The 12,842-nt window shown below is 38.0% G+C and overlaps 3 protein-coding genes across 6 annotated transcripts in view; 2 read left to right on the forward strand and 1 right to left on the reverse strand.

Annotated features, from left to right (window-relative positions):
* Nucleotides 1–241: 241 nt before the first annotated feature.
* On the reverse strand, nucleotides 242–1,524 carry LOC124293975 (ferritin light chain, oocyte isoform-like). The gene is made up of 3 exons (XM_046737147.1): nucleotides 1,379–1,524; nucleotides 884–1,173; nucleotides 242–778 (listed from the first exon to the last, which is right to left on the reverse strand). The coding sequence occupies exons 1-3, from the start codon at nucleotides 1,476–1,478 to the stop codon at nucleotides 491–493; spliced, it is 678 nt and encodes a 225-aa protein (XP_046593103.1). The 5' UTR covers nucleotides 1,479–1,524; the 3' UTR covers nucleotides 242–490.
* Nucleotides 1,525–4,611: 3,087 nt separating this feature from the next.
* On the forward strand, nucleotides 4,612–8,669 carry LOC107218959. Of its 2 annotated transcripts, none has more exons than XM_015657007.2 (6): nucleotides 4,612–5,065; nucleotides 5,313–5,462; nucleotides 5,767–5,985; nucleotides 6,302–6,386; nucleotides 6,718–6,972; nucleotides 7,171–8,669. In XM_015657007.2, the coding sequence occupies exons 1-6, from the start codon at nucleotides 4,991–4,993 to the stop codon at nucleotides 7,260–7,262; spliced, it is 876 nt and encodes a 291-aa protein (XP_015512493.1). In that variant the 5' UTR covers nucleotides 4,612–4,990; the 3' UTR covers nucleotides 7,263–8,669. The 2 variants fall into 2 exon arrangements, with proteins under 2 accessions (XP_015512493.1, XP_015512492.1); XM_015657006.2 differs by having other exon boundaries at nucleotides 4,614–5,065; nucleotides 6,302–6,509.
* Nucleotides 8,670–10,262: 1,593 nt separating this feature from the next.
* The window catches only part of LOC107218956, a 32,479-nt gene continuing 29,899 nt past the window's right edge, over nucleotides 10,263–12,842 (forward strand). For 2 of the 3 annotated variants that reach the window (XM_046736660.1, XM_015657003.2), the window contains exons 1-3: nucleotides 10,263–10,519; nucleotides 11,619–12,199; nucleotides 12,292–12,487. In XM_046736660.1, the coding sequence (XP_046592616.1) occupies nucleotides 11,816–12,199; nucleotides 12,292–12,487 (580 nt within the window). In that variant the 5' untranslated portion in view covers nucleotides 10,263–10,519; nucleotides 11,619–11,815. Of the gene's footprint in view, nucleotides 10,520–11,618; nucleotides 12,200–12,272; nucleotides 12,488–12,842 lie in introns of those variants that run through there. The other variant, XM_046736661.1, reaches the window with a different exon arrangement.

Genomic DNA, 12,842 nt, shown 5'->3' on the forward strand with positions numbered 1-12,842 from the left:
TGAGCACAACTGTAAGAATGTCTGTAAGTGTGTTTACATTTTGGAATCTTACGCTTCTGATGCGAAGCCCGTAAGACAGTCAATGACCGTCTAATAATTGAAATGCGGATATGCATTATCATTAATCACGAGGACTTTTCATTGTTGAAGATATAAATTTGATAAATTTGATAAATTTGAAAGACGTCTGTTTATTTCAATAGTCAAGACAGGTGGTAGAAATAGAGATTTTTGCACTAGCTAAGCTACAAAATTTTATTTTATTTCATTTCATCAGTACCTTTTACAAATATGTGGTGTAAATGTAGTTTGACACAGCTAGCTGCCCTAGTTACTGGGTCAACTACAATCCACTGAAATCAATGTAATGAAGTAAACTGTTTAGTCTATATTACAGAGAACAAAAAACAAAAAACTAATCTGTATTGTCATCATCACCATCTAAATATTGTAATAAAATAAATTGATGACATTACAATTTTGGAAAAATTTACATGGATGTCTGCAAATATTCATCGAAAAGGAATACTGCAAGAGATGCATCAGGAGCCGAAAAGAACCGCTTGAGATCATTAACATAACCAGCCAAGGTGTGCACAGTTTTCGCTTGCCGATTGAAGAATCTCTCTTCCAAATAATGAGCAACGGATCCATCTGCCTCGGTATGCTTTGCTGTTTCTGCATGTATTTTCAAAGCTTCGTCTGCCAACTTTTTGTAGTTATCCAAAACATTACTCATACTGTCAAATTCTGACAGATTGTCTTTAATCTGCAAAACCTATTACAAACATAAATATGCAAAATAAAATATGCCACATTATAACAACTTGTGTAACAGTTATTGAAGTAACAATATCACCTTCGTTGAGAAAAATTCGCTCACCTTTTCGTCATCGTCGCTCCAGAACTTAGCTTCATCATTAAAGTTCATGTTTCCACCACGCTGAGTGATAAAGTTGATGAGATCTTTTGCGTCATCCCATGCTTGATCAGACAACTTTCTATAGAAACCTTTGAATCCATCACGATTACTCATGAAATTTCCAAAGTAACTAGACATCAGCAAGTATTTGAAACTTGCCTCAATCTGAACATTGGCATATTGTTCGAGCTCACTATGTATTTTATCAAAGTGTCCATATGTGGCATTACAATTCTTCAATGGAACATCACCTGCAAAATAAGTAACAGAAAATATGAATAATATTTATTAACTATATATTAGGTAATAATAATAATAATAACGCAAATCGAATTTCAGCTCATGATTATTTGTCTTTCTTTACCACAACTGTCAAATAATCGTTGTAGTGACTGAAATTTGTATCTCTGTACAAAGTTAGTTTGAATGAAAGTTATTATAAAATAGTAACGTTACTTGAGTGATGACTTTTGCTACATATCTCATTGACATTTCTGTAACAATAAGTTGCTGAAGCAGCCACCATCAAGGTGGAAAGAACCACGAAAACTTTCATATTAGCTGAAAAATGAAACAATAAAATGTTAATCTCACAATCAAGATGTTACTGTTTATGAAATAATTCGAAAAACCCATTAGGCTAACAGCTTCAATCGTAAAACTTCCCACTATTCCAGTTATTTGTTGAAGTAAAAATTTTTGGCGAGAATTGAAGATTGTTATCCTGGTAAAAAAAACCCTACCGATAGCCCAGCCAATTTTTCTGAAAATTTATTTGGTTCTAAGTTAAGTGAAGTCAAACCAGCAGGCCACAAATCATCTTTAAGCTTTAAATAAAACCAATATCAGAATTGCGTTGCATGCAATATAGAAAAATATATATATATGGGCTTGTAAATATGTAAGTATCTGTATGGACCCTTGCGACATGCTCATACGACATGTGACACAGTCATTCGTTTTTATAGATAAGACTTCGGTCTATCGTTTCTTCACTTATTATCGAACAATAAATTTGTTACGTACATATAAATACACAGGAACAGGCATTGATCCAAAAAAGGCCAGAAATGATTTGCGAGGTTTAGAAACTCGTAGTTACGATATCAAGTAAAGATGTATTTATCAGGGCGCGTACAATAACTTCCCTTTCGCTTCGAGCACAAAGTTGCAAAAAAACTTCTAGGATAAAGTAAGATCGATACAAAAAAAAAATTATAGTTCTAATGAAAGAAATGTCACCAAGTTGATGTTCATTCAAATGCTATTAGAAACTATCTTTGTGAAGAAAGAAGACGAATTATTCAAATGACAAGAAGAAACTAACAGTAGAATATGAACGGCGACCGACCGTTAGTATGCCTCGATTTAAAAGCAACTTGTGACGCCCCTGAAGTTTGGTGATACGTCATGAACTGTAGTATACATGTGTGTGTAAAAATATTCTACTGCGGAATACGAACGGAGGGGCGATTGTGTTGATTGAATGTGATTTAACGTTTTTTTCTGAGTATTTTAGTTCATCGATAATAAAAATAAATGTCAATTCAAATTAATTTTAGTTTTTACATTTCAAACAAAAATTACGCACTCCATCTTTTCTGCCTATTCGAAATTCCAGCGGCGAGGTGCTTCAATGGCCAGCTAATAACTTCGCCATTATGCGACGATTGATGATGGGTAAATTTTTCTTGTACTGTCTAAATGTAAGTTGAAATACACTCGAAATTTCAAAAAGCTTCGTTAGTTATCTCACATTAACAAAAAATAGCCAAAAATCAATGTTTCGCTCAAAGATTATCTTATTTGATAGATTTGAAAATAAAAAATATGTGTACTTTTCCCGATCTTTCATATAGCAGCATTTGAAGAACCCGGTTTCCACTTTGATCCGACATGAAAGATATTTTTTCTCCATTATCTTATTTTATTCTTGACTTTTTTTCGGTGTTACTTAAATATTTAGCTATACAATTATTGATTGCTTTCAGTTTTCAACCATTTGTACACCATAATAGTGCGAAAGGAATAATAATAATCAACTATTTTCGTGTAAATCAATAACAAAAAGCTATGTTACTATTTGTGTACGGTGAGTATCTCATTTTTAAAATATTGATTGGCAATTGTAATTATATTTTATCTAAAATTTTTCAAAGTTGTCATGTATACAATTAATTATTTCGATTCGTTTTTTGCGTAAGCCCAAATTCAGCAGCTATAAATGCGCTAATAAAGTTATTATAATTTCTTAGAATTTCCTCATAATTTTCTTGGTGAAATGTGTCTATAAAAAAGTTATATTAATCCTTACACCATATTTTTGATGTTTCCTAATACTGATAATATTTATTGTACAGCGGTCGTCGTTGGCGGTGGATAGGGGTGGTTGCGGGTGATCGAGGTGGACAACGAGGACGAGGATTTCTGCACAGTAAGTATAACAATTTTATGATATTTAATGGCAATTGTAATTATATTTCATCTAATATTTTTTAAACTTGTCATGTACACAATAAATTATTTCAATTGATTTTTTGCGAAAACACAAATTCAGTAACTATAAAGGCGCTACTGAAATTTATTCTACTATCAATTAATTAATTTATTGTATTAATCCTTACACAATATTTTTGATGTGTTCTTATACAGGAAATATTTATTACTATTGCAGGTGGTTGTCGGTGGTCGTTGGAGGTGGTTGGCGGTCATAGGAAAATGGCTGGAGAAGGAAGAGAAGGCTAAAAAGGAGGACGAAGAGGACGCGAACAAAGACGAGGAGGAGGTCTAGGCCGTCGAGGAGGACGGGGCCGCGGTGGTCGCGGAGAACGATGGAGGTCGGTGGCGCGAGGAGGTAGTTGGGGAGTTCGGCGGTGGACGCGGTGGTCGTCGGAGGCGGTTGTCAGTGGACGTGGTTATGCGTCTTTTCAAGGGTATGATCGAGCTGATCGACATTTCTAAGTCGTAGTCGACAAGTAGTCTCACGTACTCACTTTGTACCGACTCAATCTCAAGATTCCATACCGACACTACTTTGGCTGCTACGAATGTCGGTGCGAGCCCCTTATGTAGAGTCGATAGAGCAGAACCTTCCTACGCTCCCAGGCCCACCTGGGCCCACTTGCCCCCCGAAAACTGGTCACAAAAACTTACCCCGGGGTTTTCGTATTTATATTCTTCAGTCAACGACTGTGGTCTCGTATAATATCTCGAGCTTGAAAATCGTTTTGTAAAAAGAATCGTAGAATCATCGTCCAGTTTCACGATTCGTATATTTTCTATCACTAATCTATCTACTCAGAATATACTGCATAGATCTATTTGCACTTAGAAAATCTCTACTTTTGCCATATCTGTTATATCGGTTCTTTTGCATCATCGAGACGCCCATGTTTACGCACGTACCGCCTACGCAATACAAGTTGCCTTCATGCAGGCGGATTTTATTTATTACTCACAATTAATGTTTGCCTCGTAATCACTGGAACGTGTTTTCACGAAACCATCAAGTACAGTCACTTTCATATCAGACAATATAATAATTCTTCAACTCAATTTTCTACCTGGAAATTTGTTCAATAGATAGTTCGATACATATCCACGAACTTCGGATACCTGGCTGTGATTTTGCGCCCGATAGCTGCAACTTACGTCGCATCGTTGACGCCTGCGCATAAATATTCATATATGGCGACGTTGGCGATAGTAAGACAGCAGTCAACAATGCCAGGATACTATCATGTTGGATGCTGGGGCCTTGCAGCTCGGTTCGATTACTGATGTACCATGGACGCAAGCGGTTTGCGTGTTTAATCTCTGAGTAATTAAATGCGTTGCGGTTGGACCGTGTAAAGTGAATCAGAAGACCGAGGCTCAAATCTGCAATTACACATGATGAGTTCTAATGTGCGGACTTCGAGCAGTTGTGTTTTGATTCTCTCTGCGCAGATTAAGCGAGATACTTGATGCGGGAGTGATGATAAATAATATAAAGTTTCGTAGAGTTTGAATTCTACCAACGAAGCGTTAGCAAGAAATTTGCCATTGACTCTAGCGTCTCCACGTAAAATGCAGCAACAGGGAACTCCAAAGTTCCTTAAATTCCACCAGAGCAGCGTCAGAAGCGTTGCATTTAGTCCACGGGTATTATGTCATAACATTGCGCACCACAAATAATTCATTCCAATTATAAGTAGACTATGCTTATAATTGTCACACAGCTGCTAAGCAGCGTATTAATGCAAATTCAATATTATTATTATTATCAAATCGCCATCAAAAGTAGAAAGCAGAATTTCATCTGTAGACAATACTAATTCATAGGTTTATTCATTCGTTAGACTCTTTTTAATCGTTCAAACATCAAATGCATTCTAATTCTGTTTTCCAGGATAGATATTTGTTCTGCTCTGGTGGATACGATGGCAAAGTCAATCTTTATTCCGCGCTACGTATGGAGCTTCTTATGTGTTACCAGATTACAAGGATGACATTAGCCAAAAATATCAATGCAGTTCGGTTCACTTCTGATGGCTCCAGGGTATGGCTAAAAATTAAAAATACTTTATCTTGGACTAAGATAATCGTTATGGTTGTTATGGTGAACTTGGATAGTTACAATGTTCTAGAAAACTTAGTCCTCCGTGGCTTGTTTTGAGAACCTGTTTCACTGAGTGTATACTTGGAGATGATTTTCTATACAGTTCTGAATCAATCGATACAAGTGTAGCTGCATAGATATCCTATATTATCGTTGGAAATATTTTTGATTCGATACAGAGAATAACAACTAAATCCTCAGTAATAATTTGTAACATTAAACTAAGGCTCGCCTAATGTTCTAGATACTGGCTGCAACAACCGCACGGAGGCTGGTGGTAGTCGATGTTGAAAGAGGTGAACAACTCTTAGCATACGACAACTCCGCTTTCAGTGGCAGAGACAGAACTGGGTTGGCTACCGATCCATCCGGGCCAAACATAGCAGTCGCAGTTTCTGTCAATGGCAAAGGGCTGACTCTGTTGGACCTGAGGATGCCTTTACCTCTAGATTATATTCATGATGTACTTGGTTTCTTTACCATCTACGATATTTTCCTATTTATTCGCACAAAATCAATCTTTAACATGAACAGTCTTTGGAATTACTGACATTTGATGAATATTAATTTCTCAAGTAACTTTAGACTTCTGTCTAGATGTTCCTATATTTTCTTTGTCAGTTATCAATGATTTTTCAAAGGTCAAAGTATTTGGGCTAATGAGAAGGTATTGCTATTAATAGTACAGAATCAAGATAAAAATAACTGTAGTCGATTTGGATGAGTTTTTCTGACGTAAAAATTAATATCAACTCTCAATTTTACTGTTTTTGTTTCAGCTACATGGGTCAGTGATCAGGGATGTGTGCTTCTTACACTCGTCATGGCCTTGGCAGAGTTCTATTCTCACCGGTGGTACCGATGGTACGTGCAAAGTATCATCGCTGGATGGTCGAGTACTGCATGCATTTCAAACTGGCCATACAGTCAATTCAGTCTGTGTCACCCCTGAACGATTCAGTCGAGGTTCTGAAGACGGATTTTACAGTATGTTTAGAAGAAGCAATTGCAATTCGTTATTTTTGTCCACGGCAATTCGATGACTAGTTTTTTGAATTTGCCTGCTCCGATTCACAAAAGCATGCAAATTGTAATGCATTTTACTCATTTCCTGGGTTACTCAATCACGAATACAAAAATGAATCATTTTTCTTCTCTTACCTGAAGAAGAATAAGGAAAATATTTGATTGAAAGGCTTGATCATGAGCGGGGGTGACCTTATTTCGGCATACGTACCAGACACTGGGATACAGGAGCACCTGAAGGAACACAAGGACTTCCCTATATGGAAACTTAGGTACACATCGAACGGAAGTACATTGTATTCCGTGTGTGATGGTGGTATTTTACGAAAATACAGACGATATCCAGATCATCATGAATTCCTTGGCGAAGTCTATCGGCACAAGGGTGACATTCAGGACTTCGATTTGTCTTCTTACGACGAATGTATCCTTATAAAACAAAGAGACGAGTCTCAGCTTGAATTAAATGAACCCATTAAATCTTGATACAATTTCTACAACTGTGCTGTGTCGATCGAATTTTTCGCTTTGGTTTTATATTCGAAATGGGTAGAAAATTCTTTTTGAAAAACTACCGTTACGTCAATCTTGTAGAGTGTGCAATCCTTGACATGCTGTTCAGATATAGTGACCGCATCGAAAGACCGCAGTGTTGGCGTGCTTCTGCTGGGTCCACCTAACCACGGTTTTACCGAATACATGGAGCTTACATGATGATAGAAGCGATCTCAATCCGTCCTGAAATTTCTTTTATTAACGCCTTACACTTTAGCGGTTATTATGGTGCAGTTGGAAATTATGAATGTTGAAACTAGTGAAGATAAGGCAACGATAAGGATCCTAGTATATTCCATTTTTATGAAGGCCTATCTATGCAACGACAATTCGTACATGTAATACATTCGTAACATTATACGTAATGTAACGTAATGTGACCATAAGTGTTACGAACTTTTGTTACATTGCCGCTTTTGTGAATTTGTCCAAAACTCAAACTTGATTTCGTCAATTTCGTACACCTCCAGTAGCATGACCCATTTCTCGAGGGAAGCACCGAAAATTTATTATTTGTTGAATCTGAACACGTAAACTGTGTTAAACTCTTCATAATCACACGACCAATCATATCTCGTTCATGTATTACGAAATTCGTTATTGAATATCAGTATCATTTATATTCAGCGATCAATATTGAAATGCCAAGTTCAGTTTGAATGATTTTGTAGAGCTCGTAGCTGCAGCAATAAATTAAAATTTTTCAATTACACCGATGATTCGCGAATGTCGGAATGATTCATCCAAGTTCAAGAATGAATACCATGTTATGTAACTAGTTTCTTTTTACGTGCTTATTACGATATATCATGGTATAAAATCAGGACAATATATCGGTTATTGTTTATACGTCGAGTATAGCGGACTGTGAAAAACGTTTAATGATTCTTTTTAATTGAAAGAATCATGAGACGCATGAAGTGAAAACGTTTTAAAAAAGGTGAAGGGTTCCTGTTTTATCGATGTGTTCCAATTATATAAATATATCAAACTGTTCAAAAGCATTTTCAGCAGCGTTACAAAAGCGTTATATTTAAGTTTCGATTGCGAAATTACGACCGTTTTGACCTAGTTTTAAATGGTGTTTCTGCAATCTAGCTTTGAAATTTATTACGTGCATGTAAATAGTTATTAATCCACACATGAACAATAATTTTTACGGACAAATTACTCAGTGCTACTTATTTAAATTATTGTAAAGCAGATTTCGTAACTTCACTGCCAGCCGCGGGCACAATCAATGAATCTAATAGTAAGTCTGAATAAACTACGGTTAAAACGTATTTGATCACGATTGTGTGAAACGTCAATACTGTGAACGTGCATGTATTTATGATGAATAGATGCAGATCACACCGAACTGTCGAAATTTACCTAAGAAGTCGTATAAATAGATATTTTATTTTGTTAAAATCATAATAATACTGTTATTAAAATTAAAGATGAAATTTTATAAAAGTATACACACAAACACACACACATATACATATACACGTATTATATACATTATATCTGTTCACAAAAAATAAGACATTGATTCGTACGCAATAAAATGATAACATGGTACGACTGTCGGACGACTTTTGATTACTCGTCTTTATTGCATCCCACCCTTCTCCAATAAAATAATGTGACGGTCCATGCAGAATCACGGTCGATAATCAATTCGTTACATTTCCAGTCTACAGCTGACGTTACCGGTATACATATATTTGATATTATGCAGGTAATCATAACTATTTATTTGTTGAAGTAGATGAGTATGTGTACATAAATATAGCCAGTTATTCATGATCTATAATTAAGTACCTTTTTCGCTAACGCTTATTGAATTCATTGTCCCCGTAATTTTATATTACAGACATTGCGTATATTCGTATGATTGCGAGAGTCTTCTTAGCTGGCTATGCAGATCTGCAATCATTTTTTTGATCATTGTGTGAAATTATTTGCCATTCAATATGTATTAAAAATAAAATAAAAAATCTTTGTTTCTTCTAACGATATTTGTTGCACGTAATTTTTCATATACAATTTTTGCATTATACCCATAAAATTGATTTATAAATTTACCAGGATTATATGAGGTGTCTAGTTCGAGAAGTTTCAAGGAACACGCGCCACCATTGTATAGTGTGACTGGCATGCATGTCGCAGTAGCCGGAAATTAAAATCATTCCAACAAAGGCTCGTTGATTTCGCACATAGGTATTTGAAGCATCAAGTACACATTGAAATCCATCTGATCAAGGTTTCTTTCTGCTCTGTGCATTCTCCGTGGAGTTCATGAAATTCCTAAAAGAGATGCGCGGAAAACCAGGACTTGGTATTGAATATAATTCTCAGTTATTTCATAATTTAAAAAAGTATTTCCACTTAAAAATTCTGTCATCGAAATACGAAAAATAGACATTTGAGATCAAACCGATTCTATCGAAATATTCAGAGTTCTCGATCTGATACTTTTTTCCTCCTACGAGGTGTTCACACAGAAACTTTTATAGTATATCGTAATCGACCCAGCTTTTGAAAATTTATCCAAAAGAATGAATGATGCGATTCCATTTTCAAGTTTAAGATAATTGCTCACTATGGGTAAATAGCAGTTTAAGCCTGGCAGTTTTTTTACTTGAGGTTATTCACCACTGATGTAAATAAAGTTTATCATTACCTCTGCATAATTAGCATATGTGCTAATCGACGTACTAATCGCAGTAAGGAAGTGAACTAGCGGACGCGTTTGTGTGTTCAACTATACGTAGAATGGCGATAGTCATACGGGTATCAACCGGGCAACTTTCGTGCCACCTGCTTCCACCTCCGCCAACATCCCTCTCATTGTCAGTACGTAAGCTATACGGTCAATGTGCTCTGCACAATTCCCAGTTTGAAATTTTACCTCCTATAATATACCGTATTCCCATTTTTATCATCTCTTCGCCTCATTGAAACAAGCCGGTAGTGCTCGACGTTGCAAATTGTGTCCCTGACCGTTTCTAGTGCAGCAGATGCGCATATAAGTTCTCGCAAAGACGGTATGCAAATAAAAACATCTGCTTTTTAATTGACGGCTATGTAAGTAGTGTTCGCTGTTTGTTCCCACTCATCACACCTCTGCAAGACTGTCAGTAATATAAATATACGCCCGAGTCTCGGCACTCGTTTCCAGTTGCGGTCTCGTAAACGGTGACTGATTGCGTGCCGGTTAGCTGCGGTTGATAAGAACGCGAACCCAGGATCTGTGACTCTGGTTGTTATGTGAAAGAGTTTCAGGGCTTGTTAGCAGCCTCGAAATATAAAGCGTTCAATTGACGTCAGTCTATCTTGACCTAAGGTCTTCGTTGTGATTTTGTGCCTTCACCCGATTTGTGCGGATAAGCTGCAACAGCAAAAGCTTCTGAATCACGCTACCACGTGTGAGTATTTTTTGACACCAAGTTTCTAGACTTCTGGCTGGGAATATTAATTTCATCTTCGCGCAAGCTTGAACATCGCATTGAGAAACTTTAACTTCTGGCCTTTGACTGCGAGCGGGACCCAAACATGGTATAATCCACGGGCAACGCAGGGACCATTAATCGGTGTAGGTTGCCTGGTCGTATATTATATAAGCAATGGTACGGTGTAACGCGTGCGACGTAATTGGCGGTTATTACACATTTATTGTAAACCGTGATCGAGGGCACAGCCGGCCGTGGGCGTAAACTACCCCTTGGAGTAATTAGAGAGTAATGAATCAGGCTGATTACGGCCCGAAGATAAGTTGAGGTCACGGGATGACTCGAACACAAGGTTAAGGTGTGATGAGAAAAGTGGAGCGAAGAAGAAAAGAGGGTCGGACTTGCCGCATCTAAGGATTTTAAGGTCTGGTCAAATAATTGCTTAAATTCACCAATATCTTCTCGTAATTTACTGTTGGTAATACATTTACACTTTTCAAGACTCGCGTTCAGCATTTGCGAAAACAGCCGAATAGCTACGTTTTCAATTAACTTCTTTCGCTCCCTCTCGTAGTTAATTAATTAGAAGACTCCAATTATTGTCTCAAAAATGCTATCGTGCGGAATATCGGAACGATTGCACATTACCTTACGAATACCGGAGCGATCACCTATTTACCCGCAAACTGAATGTTGTTACGAATTGTAATCAGCTTCGTAATATTGCCAATTGATTCTCACTTCTCGCGGTTTATCGAACAGCCGATTAGAGCTTTTCATCACCGAAATTGCTGCCCTCGGTGTGAAATTTTTTAATTAAAACATTCTGATTGGTGTATTCTCAGTTAACCCGACGTCAAGTAATGAAATATTATTGATGTAATTGCCATCCGTGTATTCGTCGAGTTATTTTTAATTTGTTAAATTGCAGTTAATAGATTGCCAAACGGACTCGAGTTTACTCAGAATTCAATACAGTCAATAACTTGCAACGTTCTTTCACCTTTGGAGTATTTTCATATCCCAGAAAATATTTACGCTTCATTCATTATTGACGTCTGATGAATTATTTCAGGTTATGCAGTCACTCGCGGAGCAGATGAAAGGAAGAAAGTTCCGCATTCAAAGGCGAGCTCACTGAGGCTGCGAGAAACAGCGATGCAATTTACTTCACTGCCTAGCAGTGCAAGGGAAGCGAACAAGAATACCACAGCGTATCGCGAACACTGTGCATTAGATGCTTGAAGCCGAATTATTCGCAACTGCACATCTATGAATTGCATCGTACGTCATAAAGACGCTGATTTGAGCTTCAAGATGAAGTGCGTCGCTGTGGAGAGCGAACGGGTCTTCGGGGACCTGATCGTTACCCAACAGAACGCCAGATTCGTCCCCCAGGCTTCAATTTATCCTAAGGATGCTCTTCCGGCCTTCAGAAATAAGACGCGTAATCTGGCTCACGAGGTCCTCGAAGCCCCGGACTTCATGGCCATGAACAGAAGGCGGGTCCTTCGCCACCAACGAAGTGTTCCGATACCGGAAGCCATCGACAGGCCTTCCGTTCTGAGGAGATTAAAGTCCGCGGATGGTAGTCCCGATGCCAATGGTGACTGCAATGACCTTGGTAGCGAAAACCCTCCGAAGAAGGAACGCAAGGTTCGTGAACGCTGTTCTTTGATCGGTATTGTAGACTCGCCGCTGATTTCTTGTTAAGTCATGTAGCCAATAGACGATCGTTTCCGTTCCAGACTTATCCAGCCCCTTTGCTACGTGTTCATCGGGATCAGGAGGCGGTCGTGTCGTCCTTAGTGGATAAACTGCTTCTAGACATATACGGACTACCAGGTGGAGACAGAGGCCGGTCTGAGAGCGAATCGACGGCTTCATCGCCCAGATTGCCACCGCAGCATCGATACCTTCAGCGAAAACGACTCTTGGCGAAAAGTAAGGAGTGAAGACACGTGTTTTACGGTTTTTAGATTATCAGCTGACGTCTTCGCGGTCGGCAACAACGTCCATGCAGCGAGCAGCACGAAGTGCATTGTGCTGCTGCAGTGACCTCGTTGACTTCGAGAGAACTTCACAGGCAGCATCAAGTGGCGAACCTTTTCTCCTGTCAAGGAGCTCTTCTTCTACTTCTTCCACACAGCTTCAGAAGTTGCATGTATCGCGAGAGCTGCTTCAGACCCGACGATGTCTAGCTTTAAAGTTGAATGTCTCGTCGATGGTTACAAATTGAAAACGGTTGATATACCGACGCGTGAACTTTCATATCTGGTAACACCGCGTGAAAGAATCG

The sequence above is a fragment of the Neodiprion lecontei genome, chromosome 4, assembly GCF_021901455.1.
Source record: "Neodiprion lecontei isolate iyNeoLeco1 chromosome 4, iyNeoLeco1.1, whole genome shotgun sequence".
In the NCBI taxonomy this organism is placed as follows: domain Eukaryota; kingdom Metazoa; phylum Arthropoda; class Insecta; order Hymenoptera; family Diprionidae; genus Neodiprion; species Neodiprion lecontei.